The sequence below is a fragment of the Vespula vulgaris genome, chromosome 14, assembly GCF_905475345.1.
Source record: "Vespula vulgaris chromosome 14, iyVesVulg1.1, whole genome shotgun sequence".
Classification (NCBI taxonomy): domain Eukaryota; kingdom Metazoa; phylum Arthropoda; class Insecta; order Hymenoptera; family Vespidae; genus Vespula; species Vespula vulgaris.
Window position 1 is genome coordinate 3,367,316 of NC_066599.1, and position 25,268 is coordinate 3,392,583.

The 25,268-nt window shown below is 33.1% G+C and overlaps 2 protein-coding genes across 14 annotated transcripts in view; one reads left to right on the forward strand and one right to left on the reverse strand.

The window, feature by feature from the left end:
• Positions 1–25,268, forward strand: part of LOC127069087 (neuroligin-4, Y-linked-like) — a 188,733-nt gene that overhangs the window by 146,936 nt on the left and 16,529 nt on the right. For 9 of the 13 annotated variants that reach the window (XM_051005774.1, XM_051005778.1, XM_051005773.1 and 6 more), the window contains 5 exons: positions 11,593–11,748; positions 12,247–12,879; positions 22,687–22,984; positions 23,566–23,718; positions 24,087–24,287. In XM_051005774.1, coding sequence (XP_050861731.1) covers positions 12,646–12,879; positions 22,687–22,984; positions 23,566–23,718; positions 24,087–24,287 — 886 coding nt within the window. In that variant the 5' untranslated portion in view covers positions 11,593–11,748; positions 12,247–12,645. Of the gene's footprint in view, positions 1–11,592; positions 11,749–12,246; positions 12,880–14,008; positions 14,454–16,152; positions 16,198–17,020; positions 17,617–20,324; positions 20,484–22,686; positions 22,985–23,565; positions 23,719–24,086; positions 24,288–25,268 lie in introns of those variants that run through there. The other 4 variants (XM_051005779.1, XM_051005783.1, XM_051005782.1 and 1 more) reach the window with 4 other exon arrangements.
• Positions 6,493–8,656, reverse strand: LOC127069089 (AP-1 complex subunit mu-1-like). Its single transcript, XM_051005785.1, has 2 exons — positions 8,496–8,656; positions 6,493–8,349 (listed from the first exon to the last, which is right to left on the reverse strand). Exon 2 carries the CDS (start codon positions 8,347–8,349, stop codon positions 7,081–7,083), a length of 1,269 nt encoding a protein of 422 aa, XP_050861742.1. The 5' UTR covers positions 8,496–8,656; the 3' UTR covers positions 6,493–7,080.

Here is a 25,268-nt window from a genome sequence, read left to right on the forward strand (position 1 = left end):
ATAGAAGGTCTTTTACCTGGCGTTCTTAAGAATATACGTTAATCGTTTATAACGATTAGGGTAAATATCTTGATAAAAATAAAATACGATGTTATTTATAACTTAATCCGATACCTAATTAATAAGGTAGGATATCGTGTGTACACAGCCGCACTTGTATGTATGTATGTATGTATATAAATGTATAAATGTATATATAAATATATATGTATGTGTGTGTGTATATAAATACATACGTGTGTGTATATATATATATATATATATATATATATATATATATATATAGACTCTAGTATAAGCTAATTCCATTCCGTTGTCGATCGATGTCTATTAGATAGAGGACCGACTAACGTTTGAAACATCGAGAGACAGGGTGCACGATGCTGCTACCGCTTCTCCGTTGAATTCGAGTAGAGCATATAAATTCGAAGAGAGTCGCGGCTAATTTGTGCATGTTTACACACATGCAAATACATAGATACGCAAATTGGAGTGATATGGGGTAGAACGGAACATTCGATTTACATTCGAAACCTTAATTATCTACTAGTAGAGTCGTATCGAATTGAAGAATGATCAAAAGAGACTAGACCAATTGTCCATTAATCGAGTCGTCGGAGTCGAGTTCTATCGGAAATCGACTATTTATTTCGATTGGATAAAGTAATTTAAGTAATTTAAAAGTAGAATGTAATACGACCTATGTTCGATCAGCTGATATATATATATATATACAAATTTTTTTTTCTAACGATAGTAACGATTACTATAGCTAAGAAGTAGTACAAGTCTGATACACGATCAAAGTATATTAATATTTCAAACGAACTATGTCAATCGTTATTTCTAATCTACTCATTCGCAGGTATAGTAATATTATGTAAAAGGAAAGTAGAACGAGTCGACGTTTGATCAGACATGCGACTCGTATATATACATTCAAACGACAATAATCGTCGTTCTATATGCCGCCTGTGGTAATAATATTACGTTGCAAGAATATGTACGAATCGATTTACGATTAACCTGTTGAAATTTTCTAATGACCATAATTGCCATCGTACGTCTATAGAGTAAATAATGTTACGTAGAAAGGTAATACGAGTCGATGTATGTATAATCAGTCTGAGATTTTCATCAAGCAATTCCAATTATCACGATAGTGTACGTATAGTATAATAAGTTCGTCAGAATGTAAAATAAGTCAACGTTTGATGATACTCATGTATATATTTTCAAAACAAGATAATCATCATTCTATATGCATATATATATATATATACATATACATATATGTATATATGTATGTATATATATATATATATAGTCCTATGGTAATGATGTTACGTAGAAAGGTAAAACGAATCGACATATGGTCAGCCCGAGCATGTATTATTGTAACACGGTATGTTTATCGAAGTAGAACGACTCGATGTATAATCAGCCTGTTGAGATTTTCAAACGATGCCAATCATTATTATAGTGTGCGTAGATATGCGTTGGTAATGTTGTTTATAGAAGTAGAACGAGTCGACGTTTGATCAGGCCGCGAACCATCTATGTATTTCCGAACAGCCGGGACCCATAATCGTCATATCGCGTATATATGTGTCTATAGCAATAACGTTAGGTTGGAAGGGTGGAACGAATGGACGTTTGGTTAGTCAGCTCGTTTATCTTCGAACACGATACTAATTATATTGTATATATATATGTATATATATGTATATATATATATGTGTGTATGTGTGTGTGTGTGGATATACGCTACGAAGTAGAACAAAGTAGTCGAATAGTTTAGTTCGAACAGTTTGAAATAAAAAAAAAGGTAAAGAGAGAGAAACAAAAAAAAATGTTAAAATAAAAATAAAAATAAAAAGAATATGGAAGAGAGAAGACAGATAGGTATACAGGAAATATATACGTGATACTTAGGCGAGGTCGAAAACGAATTTTGAAATTTTCTCAGACAAGGATGGATGCACGAAATGTTTCACTCTTGTAACGTTCGAGATAAAGGAGCAACATCTTTTCGTGGAAGAGGATGAAATAAAAGAGAGAAAGAGAGAGAGAGAGAGAGAGAGAGAGAGAGAGAAAGAGAGAAAGAGAAACTAAAACGCAACGCTTCATCACGAAGGACTTAAACTCTCGAAGAGTCTCGAGTTTCGTCGTCTCTTCGTCGAGCTAAAACTTCTTCTCGTTTATTCTCTCTGCGCTCTTCTCTCTTCGCAATAAACAGCCATGTTCATCTACCTTCTTCTCAAGAAATGAAATTTTCTTCTTCTTCAAAGAGTGGGTGGTAACATTTATAGTATGATCGATCATTAAACTTATGACTCTTTAAAACTTCAATTTGATATTTTCTTTTCTCGTTTATTTCGTTTGCAGCGACGCGAGTAAAATATAAATTCTTTTTCCATTTCTTTTTCTATTTTTTTCTCTTTTCTTTTGTATTGTGTGTGTGTGTGTGTGTGTGTGTGTGTGTGTGTTTGTGTTAAGGAACAGTAGAAGATATCGACTAAGTAAATAAGCGAGAAGATTTGGGTCTGGGGACAATGTAATTTGCAATGAAATGTCGATGCCAAGAGGATTCGAAAACAAGGATGACTCGCACACGATTGGCTACGAGCCAATGACGGATAACATAAGAGAGAGAGAGAGAGAGAGAGAGAGAGAGAGAGAGAGAGAGAGAGAGAGAGAGAATGAGAGAGAGAATGAAAGAGAGAATGAGAGAGTATAACTCTTCCTTGCAAAGTCTCCATCGTTTTGTCGCTCTTCTCTCAGCGTGAAAAAAGTACCGGACGGCCTTTTCCACTCATCCTAAAACTTTCCTACACACTTTTCTAGCTTCACACTTCTCTAACTTTTCATAAACGTTTCCTTTCTTTTATTTTTCTTTCGGATAAATATCAGAGAAACGGCGCCATAAGAGAGAAGGACAATGATATATATATATATATATATATATATATATATATATATATATATATATATATATAAGAGCTATAGATACTCATAAAATAGAGCTATAAATATACATAAAAGACTTCAAGTATATATCTTTCAGAATAAAAGATCTCATTTCGAGATAAAATATTCGACAGTATCTATCCTCTATGATTTATTTATTTATTTATTTACTTATTTATTTATCTTCATCCAGTTGTTCTCTAGGAGAAAGGCAATCTAAAAAAGAAAAAAGAAAGAAAGAAGAAAAAGTAATAAATGGTTGCGAGAAGAGAAAGAGAAAGAGAGAGAAAGAGAGGGAAAGAGAGAGAGAGTTAGAAAGAAAGAGAACATTGAGTGAGAGAAGAAACTATATATTTTCTTTTCTCCCTTTCTTTATCTTTTTTCTTTTTTCATTTGTCTATACTACAACGAGGAATACAGATTATACTAAATCCCAAACGGTGATAGACGTGCGTTCTCCGTGCTAGAAAATAGAAAATGGCGATGAAACGCAATGTCAAGTAACAATGAAATCGTCCAGACTGAAATGTAGATCTATGTTAAATACGTTTCGATCAAATGTTCTGGCAGTTTAATTAAAATGCTTCCTGCTCTCTCTCTCTCTCTCTCTGCTTCGTTCTTTTGTGTTATCGTTAACGAATCCGATTCGATGACGATGATAATTATAGAGATGACGTATACATCGACATAACAACGTTGAGAAAATATATTGATCGATAGATCGATTGTAATGTTAACGATTGGAATGATCGAGTAGAGATTATTTTTCGCGCGAACAAATATACACATCCGATATCTTCGATATTTCGAATATTAATGGAACGTGAAACGCTCTCTTTGTAGAATGTAGAAAATTTATCCGAATGCTCGACGAGTAACGAAACGATCCCGAGGAAATTCCTTTGGGAATGCAGAGCAGTATTCCCTTCGTAATTCGTACCGTGTTATGCTTGTGGTATTGTGTGGATTTAGCTATCACTTAAGATATTTTCTAAGATAACATACTAAACGATCCATTATAATTAATTGAATATTTCGTCAAATAAGTTACATATTTCTAAGTGAAAAATATTATTTATACGTTAATTTATCCTTATATTATCTTAATTATAAAAATCAAAAGAGATTTTATATGATCTCTTATGCGTTTATTTATTTATTTATTTATAATATTATATGTATATTAATATCTTATAATATTGTTTATATATGTATATAAAATTTCTTTTAATTTTTATAAGTATATTGTATATTTATGGATATATGCTTATTATACATAATATTTAAATAGTTTCTAATCTTTTAGATTTCTTTTTGTTTATATAATATTCATACACATATATAGGGTATAGCAAAATTTTTAAATGGACCAAAAGTTCCTAATGTGATAATAAAAATGAATTACTCTTCGTCGAGACTTTTTATCTGATTAAAATGATTTTTCTTTTTTCCAGATTATAAAACTAAAAAATCCGATAACAAGCCCTAAAAGTCACGAAAAAGAGTAATTAATTTTTCAAATCATCTTGGAAGAAACTTTTAGCTCGTACTGTATTTATGAATATAATATTCGATATATGTATTTGCATTAATTATAAATAATGCTTAGACAGTTTCTAATCGTTCGAATTTCTTCTTCTTTTTGTATAATATTCAATAAATATATGAACCGTTTATTTGAAAAGTGACGTAACTCCACTTTTTTTAAGAAATGAGATATCACAACAATTTGTGATTAATTTACTGTAAACTTTTCATTTATAACCAGTTAATATTTAATGTCTTAAAAAATGTCAATGCTTTGTTCAATTTAAAATCGTCCAATAAAAGAAATTGCGTGGCGATTGTTGATTAATCTTTAATTTTTTCGAAACAACAAAAAAATGGACTTGCACAATTTTCAAATGTTCATGTTCTTAATAACACTGAATTAGTTTTTGATCAGACTGACTAGATTTTCAAGAAATAATATCAAAGTGTTTAGATTTGTTTATCTATCTTTCTGAATGTCAGAATGCATGTAAGAATGTATTTCTATAAAGTTGGATTCCGTAAAAATTTAAGAAAATATTTATTCGACAGAAGGTGTCCCATTACAGTACAGTCCAGTAGCAAGCACCACGTGTGTTTCTACTTTATCATAAGCAACAGCAGTAACAACAGTAGCAGCAGCAGGAGCAGGAACACAGCAATAGTAGCACAGCAACAGCAATATCGTTATCTCTGTACTCTCACGGTATTACTATCGTTCGTTACATGCACCATGGAACGTTATTACCAGTATCTGCATTCGTTGCGTTTTACACGCATCTTTTTATGCACTGTCACGTTCCGTAAAGTTTTTCTCCTTTCTCGTTCTCTCTCTATCATCTCTATCCCTTTCTCTCATCCTTTCCTTTCCTTTTCTATATTTTTATTTTTATTATTATCGTTATTATTATTATTATTTTTATTTTTATTATTTCTATTATTCCCTTTCCGATTTAAACATAGTCGCAAACATCGATGAATGTTAATAATCATAATAAAAAAAGAACTTGTACGATATCTCGAAAGAATTTCAACGAGATATCCTAAACGACTCTCGTCTAACTAGAAAAAAAAAAATACAAATAAAAATGAAAGATAGAAAAAGAGAGAAGGGAGAAAGGGGAAAAAGGAAGAAAAAGTTTTTTAGTGTCGCGTGGTTGCCTTTCGCGTATAACTAAGTATAATTCTCGTCGAGCGCGTGCGTCGTTCGAGTGGATTAAAAAAAAAAAAAAAAAAAGAATAGAAAAAAGATGAAAGAAAAAAGACAAAATTTATAAAGAAAAGAGAGAGAGAGAGAGAGAGAGACAGAGAAAAAAAAGGGAAATTCCGCGGCGTGCAAGACTACTGATTTCCATAAAATTATTACGGGCTCATATACGTGGAATGAATTTGCATATTACGACCATTCGGGGTACCTGCGTTCAACGACGAATACGAATAAAAAGATTTTTACCACCACCGTTTCGCTCTAATCGTATTTTCGTGTCTCTATCTCTTTCTCTCTTTCTTTCTTTCTTTCTTTCTTTCTTTCTTTTTTTATTCTCTATCCCTTTTTCTTCCGGTCGACAGCATCAACTTTGGAGCAAAATTCTCTACTACTACTACTACTTTCTTTTCTATTATTGTAATTTTTTTTTTTTTATTTCTTTAATCTTTTTTATTCATTTATTTTTTCTTTTTTTTTTTATTTCAAAGTTCCAAGCTGCTATTCGTTCGTTCGTTTACATTTAAAAACTAGAGGAAAGATCAGCGTTCGATTTAAATGGGAATACTTTGTCTCTATCTCCGTCTCTATCTTTCTCGATCTCTCCCTCTCTTCTTTTTTTTTATTTTCCAAAGCATACGAAAGATCAGCTATGAAGAAATGGCACGGAGCTTCGTGCGAACGAAAATTCTTTTGAGAAACGATCTTGTGGCTTATGAAAAAAGGAAAGGGACAGGATGAAAAATGTGTTCGTCAGCATAGGGAAAAAAAGAAAAAGAACTTACGAGTCACGTTTTCAAAAGAAAAATTTAATTTCCTCTCGTTTTCGTTACCCTCCTCGTTCCTCGTGTTATGATTTTTATATAATAATCTTTTGTTTGTTTGTTTATTTGTTTGTTTTATTTATGAAGTAGGAATATGAAATTATTAGTAAAATTATATTATTTATATATATATATACACATATTATATATATAGTGTTATTATCAGCCATACGTAAAATAATTATACATATATAAAAAGTAACATTTTTCTTCCATATAAATATCGATAACAAGCTTAAAATTTTAATAAAAATATTTGAAGAAATTTCGAAGCAAGTATTTAAAAAAAAAAAAAATAAATCGACGTTAAAATTAAAAGAACCGTTGTTTAACAAAGAGAACAAAATTGAAGTTAATTGCAAATTAAACGATAACATAATTTCACAACAGTAGCAGAATACATATTCATGCGAATTTTTGTAAAAATATTTATACGTTCGAATATTTCAATTGGAAAACAAACATCTTTCTTTTTAACTTTTTTTTTTTTATGAACTTTGTACGCAATCGTTCATAAAATTTCTTCATTATTTTCTTATGATTATCATGTAATTAATTCGTTCTCAATTGATAATCACCATTTTGTGTAATATAACGAACCCACGGTAATGCTTGATAACCGCTCTTCTCAATGATTTTCAAATATCTCACTTGAATTCCAGAGGTAGTGAAGTAGGGAATTTCAAATTTCACTTGAATCGGTGGCTTGCCTTCTATATCCTCTCCGACCACAGATGGTAGACCGAAATGAGCTCTCATTAAATATTCTTTTCCACCTGGAAAGGATTTAATGAACCAAGTAATTGCACTTTGTTCAGGAGAGTACTTAACACTGCCAATAGTTGTTTTAAATTTGGGAGAGTCAGCGTCGTTTGGTACAGGTATTACTATTTCCACATTGTTCGCCGTCGATCTACGTTTAAATTGAGATCTGGCCTTTATCATATATTCAACTCTACTATGCGCATGTCTTTCTATTACAGATTCTATCCATATCAATGGTTTGACATGGGTGTTTAATCTGTATGACATTAATTCAAACTCTCCATCAGGTGGTATGAAAGAAATGGTTCTGTCGTTCTCAAATCTTGAAAGTCGCACGCATTGGTGAAATTTAACATCTTCCAATTCTACCGACTTGGACTTTCCCCGTCCTGTTGATTCGAATAGCACTTTGTCGTTTAAACCCAGCCTCAATTCTGGCATTCCAGATAAATACACTCTCATTTTTATGGCACCAACGATTTCAGAACTTAATACATTTCCATTAGCATTTGCCAGAAGATTCACAGATTCTATTACATCCAGAAAGACTTCGTTTTTGCGATACTTTATACCTTCGGACCTCCAAGATACAGCGTTGGTTACAGCCATTGGAATTCTAGGTTGTATTTCTAATTTATGTCCTTCTTGCGTGATATATTCTTGCAAAATCTTACTATCCGTTGTTTGCGGATAACCAAAATCTAATAACTCATCGAGAAGTTCATATATCACAACAAAATTATCCCTTATACTCTCTTCTTCTAATTCTTTAAAATATTCTTGCATTACTTGTACCATTTTATGCAAAAACACAAAAACCAAAGAAATATTTGCATTCTTTTTTGTCATAGATACGATATAAAGGTTATTATATTTTATATAAGCATATGTACACTCTGGTGTCTGAATAATTGGTGTAAGATTGCCTTCTTCTTCTCGCTCCATTACCAAAGACATGAACTTCTCGATTACCCCAGGTTCTATATCTCCACGATAATTGCGAGAGATCAATACCTTTCCCTTCACATCCAATATGTATATAGCTGATGTAGACATCTTAAAGTGATTAAATTAAAATCAAAGGAATACCTTCAAAAATTCATTGTGTAATAAAGTGTAAAGTGTATTTAGGTTATGTGCAGCATAGAGAAAGTGTATATTCTTAATTAATAAGACACATTAAAATAAAAATCATTACTCACGTTCGCCCTTTAGTTCTCGATCAATAAAAACTTTGTAAAAGTTTCTATTGAAACAAACGAAAGAAAAAAAGAAACGAAATAAAACTTAAGCTTTTTTTACACGATTAAAGAGAGGAGCTCTAGAAAAACACTCCTTTCTCTACGCTCGCTGAATGCACGCTGAACTGCCACCGTGGATGCACTCGACATTATCCGTCTAAACTCTTATGCGCATGCTCGAGTAATCTCGAAATATCGATTTAAACTTCCGCGATATTTCAAACCTTGAAATTTCAAACGATTCTATTTCATCAATATCTCTATCTACTTTATCAGTAATTTAACTCAAATAACATGGTTCTTCATTTTCCTTTTAATAATCCATATCAAAGATTAAATAATCATAGTCCGAAAAATATTACGAATTTGAAACTTAAAAATAATAAAATTTAGGGAAACAATTAATCAAATAAAACTAAATAATATTTAGATAATTTGAATGAATGTAATTTTTAGTCCGAAAAATATTACGAATTTCGAACTTAAAAATAATGAAATTAGGGGGGAACGATTAAACGAATAAAATTAAATAATATTTAGATAATTTGAATGAATATAATTTTCAAATTGTTATGAATATCGATTATATAACGCGTTAATAATTTTCAATTATCATATATTAAAATAGAAATCTATATTAACGTATGCGCTTGAAACAAACGCATGTACACGTAAAATGCAGTATGATTGGTGTTTGAATTTGATCAAACAAAAAGAGAAACTATTGGACCAATGTATGAAAGTGATGTGTGTATATGTATACACACACACATACACACACATGAGTAATATAAATGTAAAAACAAGTAAGGAAAGACACAATAACGTTTGGTCTTTTCATAAGCAAAAGCGTTCTAATGCTGTCAGAGTGTTACGATTTTAATTAAACTATAATTTACGATGGCATTCTGTGCACGACGTGTAACGGCCGAAACCATAATTCGTGTAGCCAACGAAGGAGTTTCCTATTAAAAAGAGAAAATAAATAATGAAAAGAAAGAAAGAGAAACTAGAGCATCTAATTAATTTCACGTCATAACCGAATGTCAACGTACCTAAATAAAGGAAAAAGAAAAATGAAAGAATTAGTCTTGAATTAACTCGCTTTCTGATCGAACTTGAAAAACGTTATCTGATCATTAATAATATTTAATCGATGATAATCAATTTTTTCTTTTATGAGCAAATATACGCGCCTTATGGAAAAAAAAAAGAAATTAAAATTAAAAAGAATTAAAACTTTTGATGATAATTAAAATATATTCCAATAAATTTATAATATTTTGTAACATTTTACGAACGACAACGAAATATAAAAAAAAAATGTATATTGTTATAAAAGAAAAAATTTCACTTTCAAAAAAACTCTACGCGGTATGTTCAATAAAATATTTACAAAAAATATAACAAGATCAGATTTTTGGTAGTAGCAATTTTTCTTGTTATTGATTGTTAAACAATGTTCTTTGCCTGGAACACCATTCTGTGAAATTTCAGATATCTGATCCTTCGTTTAAGGGTAATATAGGAGACAGGACAAGACAAGGTCGAATAGGATCGAATAGGATCGTCCAATTCGTGTCCCTGTCCATGTTCGTGTTCGTGTTCGTGTTCGTGTTCGTGTTCGTGTCCATGTTCGTGTCTATGCTTTGTCTTCTCTTGTCAATGTAAATACATTTTTAAAAATAAACCTATATATTTAACAATTCAATAATAATAATAATAATAATAATAATAATAATAATAATAATAATAATAATAATAATAATAATAAATATCTTTTTCCATTGGTCCGATATTTTCAGTCGACATTTTTTCTATTTGTTACATTACAGATAGATAGAAAAAAAAACGTCGAGTAAAAATTTCAAGCTTACGAAACAAAAATATGAATGATTACTATTATTATTGTCATAATTAATATTTTTTTATACAAGCGAAATTTTTACTCGACACTTTATACATATACATACATGATACGTATAACAAATAGAAAGAATATCGAGTATAATAATATCCGCGATAATTATTGAAATATCTTATTAGAAATTTTAAATAGAATATATTTGAATAACTATTTCAATTTATAATTAAACATTTCTATTAGTTATTATCCAAATTAATTGTCGATAAGAAAATATCTATTTCCTCTCTTCCTCTTTCCTCTCTCTCTCTCTCTCTCTCTCTCTCTCTCTCTATCTCTTTTTCTCTATTATTTTCTCTTTGTCATCATTCGATTATATTCTCTCTCTAAATATCGAATAAACGAACGAGAAAGCCAGAACGATCGTACGAATCGATTTTCTTTCTCGTCACGATTTCTCTACCAGCGGAACCGTCAATCCGAACGATGAAGTGCCGGAATAGGAATTTGAGCGTCGCGCGCATCGGCTCGTACCTTTACTACGTTTCCGTTGGTATTCGAACCGCAGTCTCTGGGGGGAGGGAGTGTAGAGTGTGAGGGTAGAGTGTAGGTTGTTGGGCGAGAGGTTAGAGAGGGTCTGGAAGAGAGAGGATAAGCAGGTTATAGGTACCTACATACATCGGATAAGCGAAAGTTAGAGCCGTCTAGGGGATCGGTGTGAACGATATAATTGAGAATTCAATTAAATTAGTAAAGAGAGAGAGAGAGAGAGAGAGAGAGAGAGAAAGATAGATAGATAGATAGATAGATAGATAGATAGATAGATAGATAGATAGATATAGATAGAAAAAAAGAAAAGGGATCGATAACAGACGTTGAAAAGGATCCTTTTTACTGTTCTTTTTGTTTTATATCGAATAAAATTGGCCTAAAAAGAAAGAGCAACAGTAGGTAGAAGTTTTAAGAATAATTAAATGAAAAAGAAAGCGTCGTTATAAAAGTTTAGATCTATAGGAAAGAAAGAGAGAGAGAGAGAGAGAGAGAGAGAGAAAATGAAAATGATAGAAAAAGAAAAAAAACCAAACAAGTAGCGATCAGACTTCGTTATTCCGTACTGTCGAAAAGAAAATCGATCGGTATGATTACGACCCTAACGAATGCCTTACCGTTCTTTTTCTTTTTGTTTTTTTACAGCTTCCAAAGAAATAACGATCGAGAAAGAGGGCTGACACGTTTCTGCTTATCCGACACTGCCAAAGGGAAGAATGATGCCTTAAGAGTTCGTGCAAGAAAAAAAAAGGAAGGAAAGGGTAGGAATAAGAAGAAGCATCAACGTTGGCATCAGCAACGGTAGTAGTAGCACAACATCGAGAGATTGGAATAGAAATGGAGAGAGAAAAATATATATATATATATGAAGAAAGAGAAGAGAAGAAAAGAGAAAGAGAAAGAAAAAGAGAAAGAGAGGAAAAGAAAGAGAGAGAGAGAGAGAGAGAGAGAAGAAGATAGATAGGGCGGGAGAGGACCGGAAGAAAGACAGACGTCGTTTTGCATAACGAAGTTACAAAGTGATTTGTCTCTCGACTAGGGGTGGTACATTTTCTCTGTCTCTGTTTTTCTCTCTCTCTTTCTCTCTCCCCCTCTCTCTCTCTCTTTCTTTCTTTTTTGTTCAACAAGACTAACATTTCTTCTCTCTATATATTTCTCTTTCTCTCTATCTCTGTCTCTCTCTCTCTCTCTCTCTATCTATATATATATATATATATATATATATATATATATATATGTATATATATATAGAGAGAGAGATAATAAAAGATATATATATCTTTTATTTCATCGATGTAGAAAAAAAAGTAAGAAGAAAAAGAAGAAGAAGGAGGAGGAGGAGGAGGAGGAGGAGGAGGAGGAGGAGGAGGAGGAGGAAGAGGAGGAGGAGGAGGGAAACATTGTCGGCAAACAAGAGAGCAACCAGTTGCCGATAAGGGAAGAAACCACAAGGAAGAGTCGAGTAAAAGAGAAACTACGACTACGACCACTACGACTACTACGACGACTACGAAGAGTACGAGTACGACGACGACGACAACGACGACGACGACGACGACGACGACGACGAAGAAGAGGAAGAAGAGGAAGAAGAGGGGTGAGGAGAAAGAAGGAGGGAGTCGTTTCGTGTGGAGAACTTAGGGGGGGTCTCGGTTATGCCACTGGCGTCGCTTCAGGTGGACGCCGGCAAATGCTGTCATGCTCCTGCCATGCCAACCGGCGGCCAAAGAAAGGCCGCTGGTCACGCTGAGTACGATTGGACGAAGTACGAGAGGAAAGTTTGCCAATCGACTTGCCGAACGATTTCTTTTCCTTCTATTCTTAATCCTACTTTTCTCAGCGGGCAACGAGAGGATTCGTGCAAACGCTGCCACACGTTACGCATCCAGAATCGTCGAAACGAAAAGTGGACAAATACGTGGTATACTTCAGGTATGATTGAATTTTGTTTGTTTGTTTGTTGATTTGTTGGTTTGTTTGTTGGTTCGTTCGCTTTTTTTTTTGTTTTTTTCTTTCTCTATGTATTTCGTTCTCGATGTGTGTAATATCATCGTATGAATTTCGCGAATTTATTTGCACGGAATCGTATGTTTCAGAATGATTTTATAATTAATGAATTTCGAGGATCGTCATGAAGAATTATATTGATATGTTTTTATTTTAAAAAATAATATTGAAGAAAACATGAAATCGTCATCAAACATCCAGTTTTCGATATTTTCATTCGAATCGATTTAATAACGTCTTAGCGAATTTCTATTCGTGTCTCTGTAATATGATGGATACGTTTGTAAGTATTATTTATAGTTGACGAACGCGTTAACTTTTGAATATTATTTAAATAACGAAAAATTTGTTATGAAAATTCGTATATGAAATTAGAATGAAAATTAGAATGAAAATAATATATCATAGAAATAATATATCATTAGAATGAATATATACATATCATATATCATATAAATATATATATATCGTATATAATATATATACAAATCATATTACGAATAGCATTATAAAGAACAAAATTAAGATGAAGATAAATTCGACGATATTCTACGCTTATGTATGTCAGAACTCGATCGTTCGATTTAAACGCGTTCGTTCGCTAGGAATTATAACGATTTACAACGTAGAGAACGTTTTACTCCTCCTCTCTCTTCTCTCCTCTTCCTCTTTATCACTCTATCTCTCTCTCTCTCTTCTCTCTTTTATTCCTGGCACATCAGTCTGGCATGTTTCTGTCTCTCGTCGCGTTAAATTCCGAGTGAAATATGAGCGATAGCGGTGACGATAGCAAACCGACGAACGATCGCGACGAACGATCGTTTCGCGTAAACGTTTTCGCATAAACGATATCGGTCAGATGGTCGTGAGTCGTTTTGACGTTTACCAGCGTGTTCCCCGATCTCATTCGTAGTAGGTACCTATGTACGTAGTACAACCACACACGGCGGATGTTGTAGCCTCGCATCAATTACGTCTAATAGATATTCGTATCGACGACGTGGGGAAACGATCGACGATCGTCCGATGATTTTATAGTCGATCGCTGCATTGCGACGGAAGTAACGTCGACCGCAGACGCTTCTTCGTGTAGAGAACACGAGAGAGAGAGAGACAGAGAGAGACAGAGAGAAAGAGGGAGGGGAAAGAGATATAAAGGGGGAGAGGAGTAAACCAGCCTTTCACACTGCACACGGAAATAAATTCAAATCGAGCAAAAGCGATCGGCCGTGGCGGTTCACCGTGATAACACGCGAACGATAGCACGTCGACGAGTAGATCTCGTATAAAAATCGAAAAAACATTCAGGCTCTGACTCCCGCTACTTTCCATTGTGTATATATGCGTGTGTATATATTTCCATGTGTAAAGGGTGTATCGTGATGACATCTTTAAAGCGATTCGACGAGATCGGTTTATCGTTTTTTGAAAACAACGGGGAGCGGAAATAGTTGTTTGGAAGAATTTTGAAATATGAATGAATGAAAGGAAGAAAAGAAGTAAAAACAAAGTGCAACTTCCTCTGAAAATGAATCATCCTCGACGATCGGTGTTAATAATTCATGTCATGTTTGTTTGTTTATATCTTGATTTGTCGAGAGTTTTTATAATTACATACACCTGGCTATAGGCAACCCTTTATACGTCGTTGACGATTCAACTCTTCTCTCTCTCTCTCTCTCTCTCTCTCTCTCTCTCTCTCTCTCTCTCTCCCTCTCTGTCTCTCTTCTTTCTTTTTTCTTTTTTTTTCGATATTTCCCATTATCTTCGAAAATATTAACTCTTTACAATCTTTATTTGTGTTCTTGTAGTTATAAAAATTATATTACATATTGTGTTTCATATAGCTTGTTGGAAAAAAATATCCATTTGATAGAAGATTGAAATATCTGTGAAGAAAATCAAATTGTAACGTCGAAAGCTTGACAAAAAAATTCAAGACAGTTGTGATTAGATAAAAGAAAAGAAATAAGAAGTATAATTTTCAACCCTAAAAAGATTATCCACTTTCATATATGTTTTACTCGATCAATTTGATATCAAATGAGGAGATTCATAATTTAGTAAAATTTTTCTTTTTTCCTATTTCATTTGTTTTCTTTTCTTGTAAGAATAATGTCCTATTAGATAAATGAATAGATAGTTGGATGGATGGATGGATAGATGGATGAATGAATGAATAACGAGAAAACTTTTTCACTTTTGGTAGACGCCTCGCGGCCTTAGCATTATGTTGCCGTTGGTTGCTAACCGTTGAAACATTGCTAACAACTGCAACTAGACGTTCTCGTTTCCTTTACTTTTTCTCTTTTCGTTTTTTCTTTTCTTCCTTTCCTTTTTCTTTTTTTTTTATTTTTAGTTTTTTTCATTCAATTCATTGTACGGTCCATTTCATACGATTGAGTATTCCGCGACGTTCGAATAAAATCCCCATCCACCTTGCCACTGCGCAGAAAAAAAAAGAACAGGAAAAAAGAAAAATAAAAAGAGAAAATGCAAGGCAAGGAAGCTAGAGTATACCTTCAATGCTTTTTATGCAACGAAGTGAAACGAATGACACAGATCGATTCGTGATATATCGTTGAAATCAATTTCTTCGGTTCGTTGAAGTGTCTAATTTATCTAATTCCATTTGCACGCATTTTCTCTCTGTCTTTCTTCTTTTTTTATTTCTCTCTTTCTCTTCACTTATATTCTCTCGCAATTTCCTAAATTTGTACATTTATCTTTATCACTTATATATCACTCCCACTTTTCATTAGTATAATGAACATATATGTGTGTATATATATATATCTGTCCATTCTTTTCCTATCTTCATCCGAATCTATCTATATTTATTTTTTCCTCCTTCTTATTCTTCTTTCCTTCTCAAATTAATTTTCACTTAACCCAAATTCCTATTTCCTTTTCTTATTCACAAATCTTTGGACTTGGTAGTATTTTCTTTTTATCCATCTTCCTTTCATTCCTTTTACATATACAAAATCGATGGCGTCGATTACGAAAACGTATCGTCACTATCTAGCAAGATGACAGTAAAATCGAATAGCATTTTGAGAGATATCCGGTTACTTGACGCGTTCGCATTTTCAACCCTTCTCCCTTTCTCCCTCTCTCCCTCCCCCCCTCTCTCTCTCTTTCTCTCTCTTTTTCTCGCACCTAGCGTCCGGACGCGTTTTACTTGAAACGTTTCTCGATTTTACCCGGAAATTTCTCCATTTGGCTACGCTCTGACACACGGTATGTAACATGCATACATAACGTACCTTCATACATACATATACATATATACATATGTATCTCGGCGCCAATTTGCTTTGTATTCGCTATTTTTCTGCTCGTCTCGTTTCACTCTTTCCATCTTTCTTTCTCTCATCTCTCTCTTTCTCTCTCTCTCTCTCTCTTTCTCTCTCTCTGTCTCATTCTCTTCCTCTCACTCTTGTCGTCACCATCCTCGTTTCTCGCTCTTCTAACTCGCCTCTTCCATAGCGTTCGCGCAGTCCAGAATTCTCTCTTCACCTTTCGACTTCAATTTATTAGGGTTACAAAAGAAACGGACAATTTCGCTTGGAACCTTCGCAAATTGAAATTTTTCCTATGAATACTCTATCTCTATCTCTCTCTCTCTCTCTCTCTCTCTCTCTCTCTCTCTCTTTTGCTTTCTTTAAAAAAATTATAATTTTCTTGCCCGTAAATAATGATAATTACGAGAATAGTTTCCGATTAATGACGAAACTGATAATTGTGATATCAAAATCGTTCTAAAAAGTTCGAACTTACCGTATCATATAATAAAAGAAAATTTTTATTTATCCATTGTGTTTATCTTCGATATAGTAAAGTCGATCGTAAATAGATCATAGTAAATGGGTAAGAAATATAGAGGGAAGAAATATAGAAGGAGGGTTAACCGTAGAAAATAATTCGCAGCTTATCGAGAAATCTTCTCACGAAGTAAGTCAAACTTTATTTTCTCTTTTTAAAAGTTATATACGTGGTATACGGATATTATCTATGAGCCTCGATAATAATTAATTCTTTTCGGTTGAAATAAATCGACGTACGTTTTCTTTTCGTATGATAATATCCAATCGAAATTGTCTAATCTCTTTCTCTCTCTCTCTCTCTCTCTCTCTCTCCCTCACTCTCTTTTCTGTTTCCTTTTTTTTCGTTTTCTTTTTCGTCTCTTTTTTTTCGTCGCTTTTTTTTCAAATATACGAGAAACGAACTTCCGAACGCGAAAGCAACTCGTTGAAATTTTATCAGAATAAAAGGAAGAAGCTTGTACGAGCGCAGCGCCGTGCGATTTTAGTATACCATACGAATAACAAGGATATCCAATATTACACGAGTACTACCGCCACGTTTTACGAGCTCTGATTGTGCCGATATAAAGTAAAACTCTCCTCGTCCTTCGAAAGCAATACGCATGGGAAGCTTTAATTCGCCTGGTTTTAGAAACTCCCGAGAACGATCCGAGTGAGCCTCGAGCAATATTGCGCGAAAAGAGAGAGAGAGAGAAAGAGATAGAAAGAGAGAGAGAAAGAGAGAGAGAGAGAGAGAGAGAGAGAGAAAAAGTGAGATCGACTCGAAGAAAATTTCACGATATTTCATATTACGTTTCGGAACGATTTACGAGGGAAATAAATTAAATAACAGGTACGAATTTTAACGCGTGAACTCTTTCTTTAAATCTATTTCTCGAGATTTTATTGAAAATATATATATATATATATATATATATATATATATATATATATATATATATGTAATGTACATATATATGCGTGTGTGATATTTTTTCGTGGCTTTAATTATGAATTTTTCTTCATATGATGAAAATTATAATGGAAATTATAACGAATAACTTGTTCCAGGTTAAGAGACAAGAGATCGTGATTTTTATTTAATCATAAGTGAAATATTAATTATGACGAATTATGACGAATCCATTGATTTTATTATCCAGATTTCGTGAAATTTTTTAACCAGAGTTCATACGGTTTATGATGAAATAAAATTAGGATGAAAAAATTAGATCGAATTTATGGATGAATTTATAGTTATATATATAAATATTTTGGATGAATATATTATAACGTATAGATATTTTTATACGAGAAGATTTATATGTACGTATATATATTACATACATATTTGTAATATAATATATATTATATAATAATCGTATCAATCTCGCATTGAGTTTTGTCGTCATCATAAAAAATCCATTTTTATCGAATTCGAAATAACTCGTTCGCAATCACGAAATCGACTCTACTCCCGGCTTTTCTCACTGATCTATTTATTATGACGGTCCAGTACTGTATTTTAATTTTTAAACGGGAAAACCCCTCGAGGACTCGTACGTCAGCGAATGCATTATGCATGCGGAACGAAACGCATGAGTCCTATGTATGAACATAGACACGAACACAGATCGTTCGAACGAATCCAGGATTTCATGAGAGAGAAAGAGAGAGAGAGAGAGAGGGAGAAAAAGAGAGAGAGAGAGAGATTATATATAGAAGCATGATAGAATATCTCCAAATATTCAGAATAATTGAATAGTACGTAGAAATTGAATATTATTTCGTCGTTTGTTTCTCATGCTGATGTAGGTGTGTGTATGTGTGTATATGTAAGTATAAGTAAAATATATATATATATATACATACATATATATTCTCTCCTATTTTATTACATATTATTCATTATAGTGAAATTTAATAGTTCAAAGAGATAATATTTGTTAATCCTGCAATGAATAATATTTTCTTAGATTAGAAATATTTATGAAAAAAAAATATATGCATTATATATATATATACATATATATAACCATCAAAGAGGAAATAATAGAGAAATCATATTATTATCATATAATTAAGTTAAGAAAATTCAATTGAATCAATATCTGATAATTTCATAATCACATATGTTAACACGATAGAGTTCCATTAGAATCGTTTATGGTATTTTTTTCTTTTCTCAATTAATATCTCTCACGTATACGCTTAATCATATTCCCGTTAACAGTTATTAATAATCATTAGAATATAATTAAATAGAATTCGAGCAAAAGAGATATAGTACTTTATTATATTCCTGTTAATATTATTATTATCATGAAATAATTAAAAAGTTAATTATAGAAGAACAAGATGTTAAATTAATAGTAATAAATTTTCACTGAATCATTTAGTTTTAGATTTTTCTTTCTGTATTTCCTCGACTCATTTGTACTTCTCTCGTTAATTATCAATAAGTGCCTACTATTACTGTATACTATACTCTAGACGAGAGTAATTGCAACAAATGGCTTTGAACGTTAACTTGATTAGATGTTAGAAAGCCCTCTTTCCCTCTGTCTTTCTCTATATCTATCTATCTATCTATCTATCTATCTATCTATCTGTCTATCTATCTATCTATCTATCTATCTATCTATCTATCTATCTATGTATCTATCTATGTATCTGCTTAACTATCTATCTGTCCGTTTCTCTAATTACATCTGTCTTTTGAGTCTATAGAGAAGTTGCTCTTGATTTTGTGGGGCCGTTCTACTGATCTCCCTTTCAGATTCACACTCTGAAACACCATACAAGACGTAGGTCCAAGGAAGTAAATTAGATGTCCGTATATATATATATATATATATATATATATATGCATACACACACACACATATATATACCTACATCTATAGAGAGTCTCTCTTCACTCAATATCCATTTCAATCTCTCTCTCTCTCTCTTTCTCTCTCTCTCTCTCTTTCTGTCTGTCTGTCTGGCTGTCTGTCTGTCTATCTGTCTGTCTGCCTGTCTGTCTCTCTCTTCTTCTTCTCTCTGTCTGTTTGTAAGCTTCGTAATACCGATTGGAAGATCCTGAACTTTGAGGCTAGGTCAAAGAACTTCCGTTTTCCATTCCAACGCTCCTACAAATATAAACCCCTTCGTTAGATACTTTTTTAGTTGAGCTGGTTGAACGTAACTCTGTAGTATCGATCGGATAGTACCTGTCCAGTGGTGGTGATTCGACCTAAGGCCACCCTTTAAAATTATACTCCAGGGGTGAACGAATTTGGCCGAACGAAGATGGGATACCGTTGCGTTGAACTTTACTATCGAGTTTGCGACCATCAGAGAGGAAAATTTGCGAGAGAGAGAGAGAGAGAGAGAGAGTGAAAGAGAGTGAAAAAGAGAGAAGGAAAAAAATAACAAAAAAGAAAAAGAAAGAAATAGGGAGATAAAGGGAGAACGAAGTGAAGAGGAAAGAAGAGAGTGATGGCCTTCGTTAGTAAATTTGTAATCCGATTACTATATTATAACTTTTTTAATCGCAGCGAGATCGATGAGAATAATTATTTAGAAAATAAAAAAAGAGAGAAGGAGAGAGAGAGAGAGAAAGGCAGGGAAAAGGAGAGTACACTCCGTCCTTTATGGATGATTCGTTTATCGTTCATGGATATTGGCGAATGACTAGCCGCAGGAAAAAAAAGGCAAATGCTAATGAATGAATGTGTATGTATATGTATGTGTATATATATATATGTGCGTATATGCATGTGCAAGTGAGAGAGAGAAAGAATGTAGTAACACATACACCATCCTTTTCTCTCTAGGGTAGAAAAATAACGACACGCATGTCAACGCTGGTGTGTTGACTCTGCTTCGTTGTAGAGGCCTCGAGGGAAAAAGGAAAAAAGAAAAAGAAAGAAAAAAAGGAAAAATAAAAAGAAAAATGAAAAAGGGTGAAGGTAAAAAAGGCGTCGAGGTCGGTTATAGGGTTACCACGTGGCGGCCGTTAATTTTTAATGCTCGCCAAAGAGCGCGCAAAGCGTACAAACTAGTATGAGAGAGTGAAAGAGAGACAAAGTGAGAAAAAGAGAGAGAGACATAGAGAGGTTGGACGATCAGTGGGAATGCAACTTTTTTTGATTTTCTTTTTTTTTCCTGAATTTTTTTCGATTCCATTTTCCGTCCTCCTCTCTCCCTCCCTTCTCCACCTCTCTCTCTCTCTCTCTCTCTCTCTCTCTCTCTCTTTTTCCTTTTTTTTTATTCTCACCGAATAACACCACGACGCGAAAGGTTAATGGGAATTCGTGATTTCACCCGGATGCGAGGCCGAAGCGTCGAGATTTCAATGGCTCTCCTATACCCAAGGGCACCCGAAAGGTGCAATTAACGTCGGCGCCCACCACACGAGATTTATTGGTCCTTCCGCCTATAATTGCTTTCAAGAAGCGGCTGGACTGCATATTTTTTTTCATTCTCTTCCTATCTTTGAACGAGAGAAAGAAGGAGATAGATAGATAGATAGAAAGAAAGAGAGAGAGAGAGACAGACAGAGAGAGAAAGAGAGACAGAGAGAAATAGTTATCAAGAATCGTCCTTAACTATGGGAAAAACGTGAGAACATTATCGAACTAATTTAACACGTTAGGGAGGATGATGCTCAGGTTATTTTAACGTGACTTTCTAACCACGGCAACCCTAAACCATTAGGTTATCCGAACCCTTCGGTCAATGAATACCTACTTGTATGAAATTAACGTGGTCGTGTTCACATACATGATAATTATTCATCAGCCGATGAGATTATAAGAGATTTTGTAATCATGTTCCCATTTTATATGAAATAATCACAACTGTTTTTGATTTGAACAAAATGTCCGACTTCGGATTATCGACGAGCCAAACGACATCAATTTGTTAATTCATTGATTAATCATTCGTTTTATTAATACAATATTCTGCGCATAAGTTAATCCATTGTATTCTGTACATTCATTATAATATCTATCATTTTGTGCATTCGTTAATCCATTATCCTGTGCATTCATTATAACACCTATCATTCTGTGCATCCGTTAATCCATTATTCCGTCCATCGGTTAATCCATTATTCTGTGGATCCGTTAATCAATTATTCTGTGCATCCGTTAAACCATTATGCTGTGCATCCGTTAATCCATTATACTGTGCATTCGTTATATACCCCCACTATTCTGTGCATCCGGTACACTCATCCGATGCATTAAGTATCTTCTCTCCTCATCTTTTTCTATTTTTTCCTCTCTCTCTCTCTCTCTCTCTCTCTCTCTCTCTCTCTCTCTCTCTCTCTCTCTCTCTTTTTCTTTCTCTTCTTCTTTTTTTCTTTCCTTTCTCTTTGGTGCCTCTTACTTTTGACACGTCTTTGAATTAACGAGCAAGATAGACGAACGAATAATTTTTTACTGTCTTAAAAATCGTAGTCTCTTTTTTATAAAGTTACTAACGTTATCGCACTGATGATTAATAGCATCTAATGTTTTAAAGTGTTATCGTTTAATCGAACGAATAAATTTTTTTACTACTCCCTTGAAAATATCGTAATACTTTATAAACGAGGATATTATCATCATAAATAATAATTGATATCATCAAGGAAACGTTTTGTAATATCGATCGTTGCAATGAATATTCTAAAAAATTTATTATTCTGCTTTTCTTTCAACGGAGCTTATCGTTGATAATCAATAGTATCGAGTTTTTAGAAACGTTTTTTATATATGACGATCTGCGTGTTTTATCATACGAAATCTTCATCATTTAATTATTATAATTATGATACTAATTGTTTATATATATTTATATTTCTTGCTTAAATGTATATATATATGTGTGTACATAAATTATATATATATATATATAAAAGAAAAAATATATATATATTTCTTTTTAGGAATTTAACAGCAAACACTTGGATCCAGTTGAAGTGTTTCGTGGGATTCCATACGCTGCACCACCAATCGGAGATCTAAGATTTCGTGCACCAATTTCACCAATACCTTGGAACGGTGTGAAATTGGCAGAAACTTATGGTGCCGTTTGTCCCCAGAATCATCCAGACATCGGCAACGAAACTGCTGCACTGTTGCAAATGCCCCTTGGCAGATATCAGCAATTGAAGCGTTTACTTGCATTTTTGACCAATCAGAGCGAGGACTGTCTCTTTCTGAATTTGTATATACCTGGAAGCGGTAATAGTGAATTTTTACAATTTAAATTTTTTTTCTCACGACTCGAAACGAATTTTATTATCGATAAATCATACGTCCGACTATTCTTTCAAACTAGATCAAATCGTATATATATATATATATATATATATATATATATATATATATTTTATTTTCTAATGGAGAAACGGATAAACAATAAATGTGTTAAAATCTCGCAATTCATTGAACGCATCAATCATCGATAATCGATATCTCGTTCGGTTAAGGATTCCAATTCCAATAAGATCCGATGAGAAATTTCCTACTGTCACGAATAATAGAATTCCATTTGGTCCGTGAGAAATCAAAATTCCATCCCAAGTGAAAATAGCTTAACGCGCTTAAATGCTACTTATACCGGGATAGAGAAAGAGAGAAGAGGAAAGAGCCGAAGGAAAGAAAGAGAAAAAGAATGAAAGAGATAGCATTTTATAGATAGATTTTCGTCGGCACACGAAATGCTGAACCATCTCGGACTATTCTCGTTTGCGATGATTTATCTCGAATCTACTCGTCATTCTACGATTTTTCTATAATACCATTAAAAAAATATTTTGCAGGATCGCTTGGTTTGGAAGCACCCTATGCAGTTATGGTTTATGTGCACGGTGAAAGTTTCGAATGGGGTTCAGGCAATATATATGATGGATCTGTATTGGCTAGCGCCGGTCATGTCATAGTCATTACGCTTAACTATCGTTTAGGAATATTAGGTAATAAAAATCGAAATTATTTGTCTCTGATTTTATAATAAAAATAATGATAATAATAATAATAATAGTAATAGTAATAGTAATAATAAAATGAAAAAAGGAGAAAAGAATCTTTGATATCTCTGATTTTATAGTACATATAATAATTTAAATAATTCATATAATCTATATAATATATTAAATATAATAATAATTTATATGATATAATTTATATAATTTTAATATATTAAATAATTTATAGTATAGATGATGATGATGATGATGATAATACTAATAATAATAATAATAACAATAAAATGAAAAAAAGAGAAAAGAAAGAAGATATTAAAAAATGAAATTTATCTATAAAACGTTTGTTAAATTTCTAGGATTTCTTAGAACTCGTCCTTATCCAGACAGAACGACAGGATCAGGTGGAAACTTAGCATTAAAGGACATAGCAATGGCTTTACGTTGGGTTCGTGAAAATATCGCTGCCTTTGGTGGTGACCCAACAAGAATCACTTTAATGGGCCATGACACTGGTGCTGCCCTCGTCAATCTTTTACTTCTTGCTCCTTATGGTAAAGGTAAGTCGATCGATAATTATTAATTAATTAAATGAGTAAGATATAGAAAAATGAAAGAGAGAAAGAGAGAAAGAAAGCGGAAAATTTTGCACGTATTTTTAAAGACGCATTCGACATTTATGCGTCCTCTTCGAAAACTTGGCTCGACTTACGTTCGATACTTGACCTACATACACACACACACACACACATATATATATATATATTTTCATAGTTACATGTTTGGAAACCTCAACACGAGTATTCATTACTCCCGTACGTCGCTTTTTTACGCTTTATCGCTTTAATTTCTTCGACTTTAATTTTCTAAGAGCACGTACTCTCTCTACGTACGCGCGAGGTATACCAACGAGAGCAATCTTTTGGGAAAAGAAAAGGAAATGCGAATGAAAAACAAAAAAAAAAGAAAAGAAAAAAAAAACGAAAGAGGAAATATAAATAAAAGAAAAAAGGAAAGAAAGAAGAAGAATATCCGTGTGGGAGACCAAGAAGAAAAGCGTGAACTATTACTTTCTGCTCTCGAAAAAAAATAATAAAGAAAAAAAAAAATTAAGAAAAGAAAGAAGATAAGAATGGAAAAACAAACAAATAAACAAACGTACGAACGAACGTACGAACCAATATGTCAAAACAGGTCGAGTTCGTAGATTCTCCAACGAAAAAACGTTTCTTTTTCTTTTCCTCTCTCTCTTTTCTTTTCTTTTCTTTTTTTTCTTTAAACGAAAGAGAAAAAAAGAAAATAAGAAAAAAGAACGTTACTTTTTTGCCGGTCTTACTTCTTCTATTTCCTTTACGTCGACCTTTTCTCAGTCGGCTTTTCCGTATAACACCAGCGTCGACTTCAGCCAGAGCCGGAAAATCCAAGAAAAGTACGAGTAAATAAACGTGCGTTTGCGTGTCTCCACGAAATTGCTCGAGGAAATTGGTCCATTACCAAACGGTCGAGTTAGTTTCTGTTTTCTCTGAAAAGCAAGATGCTGC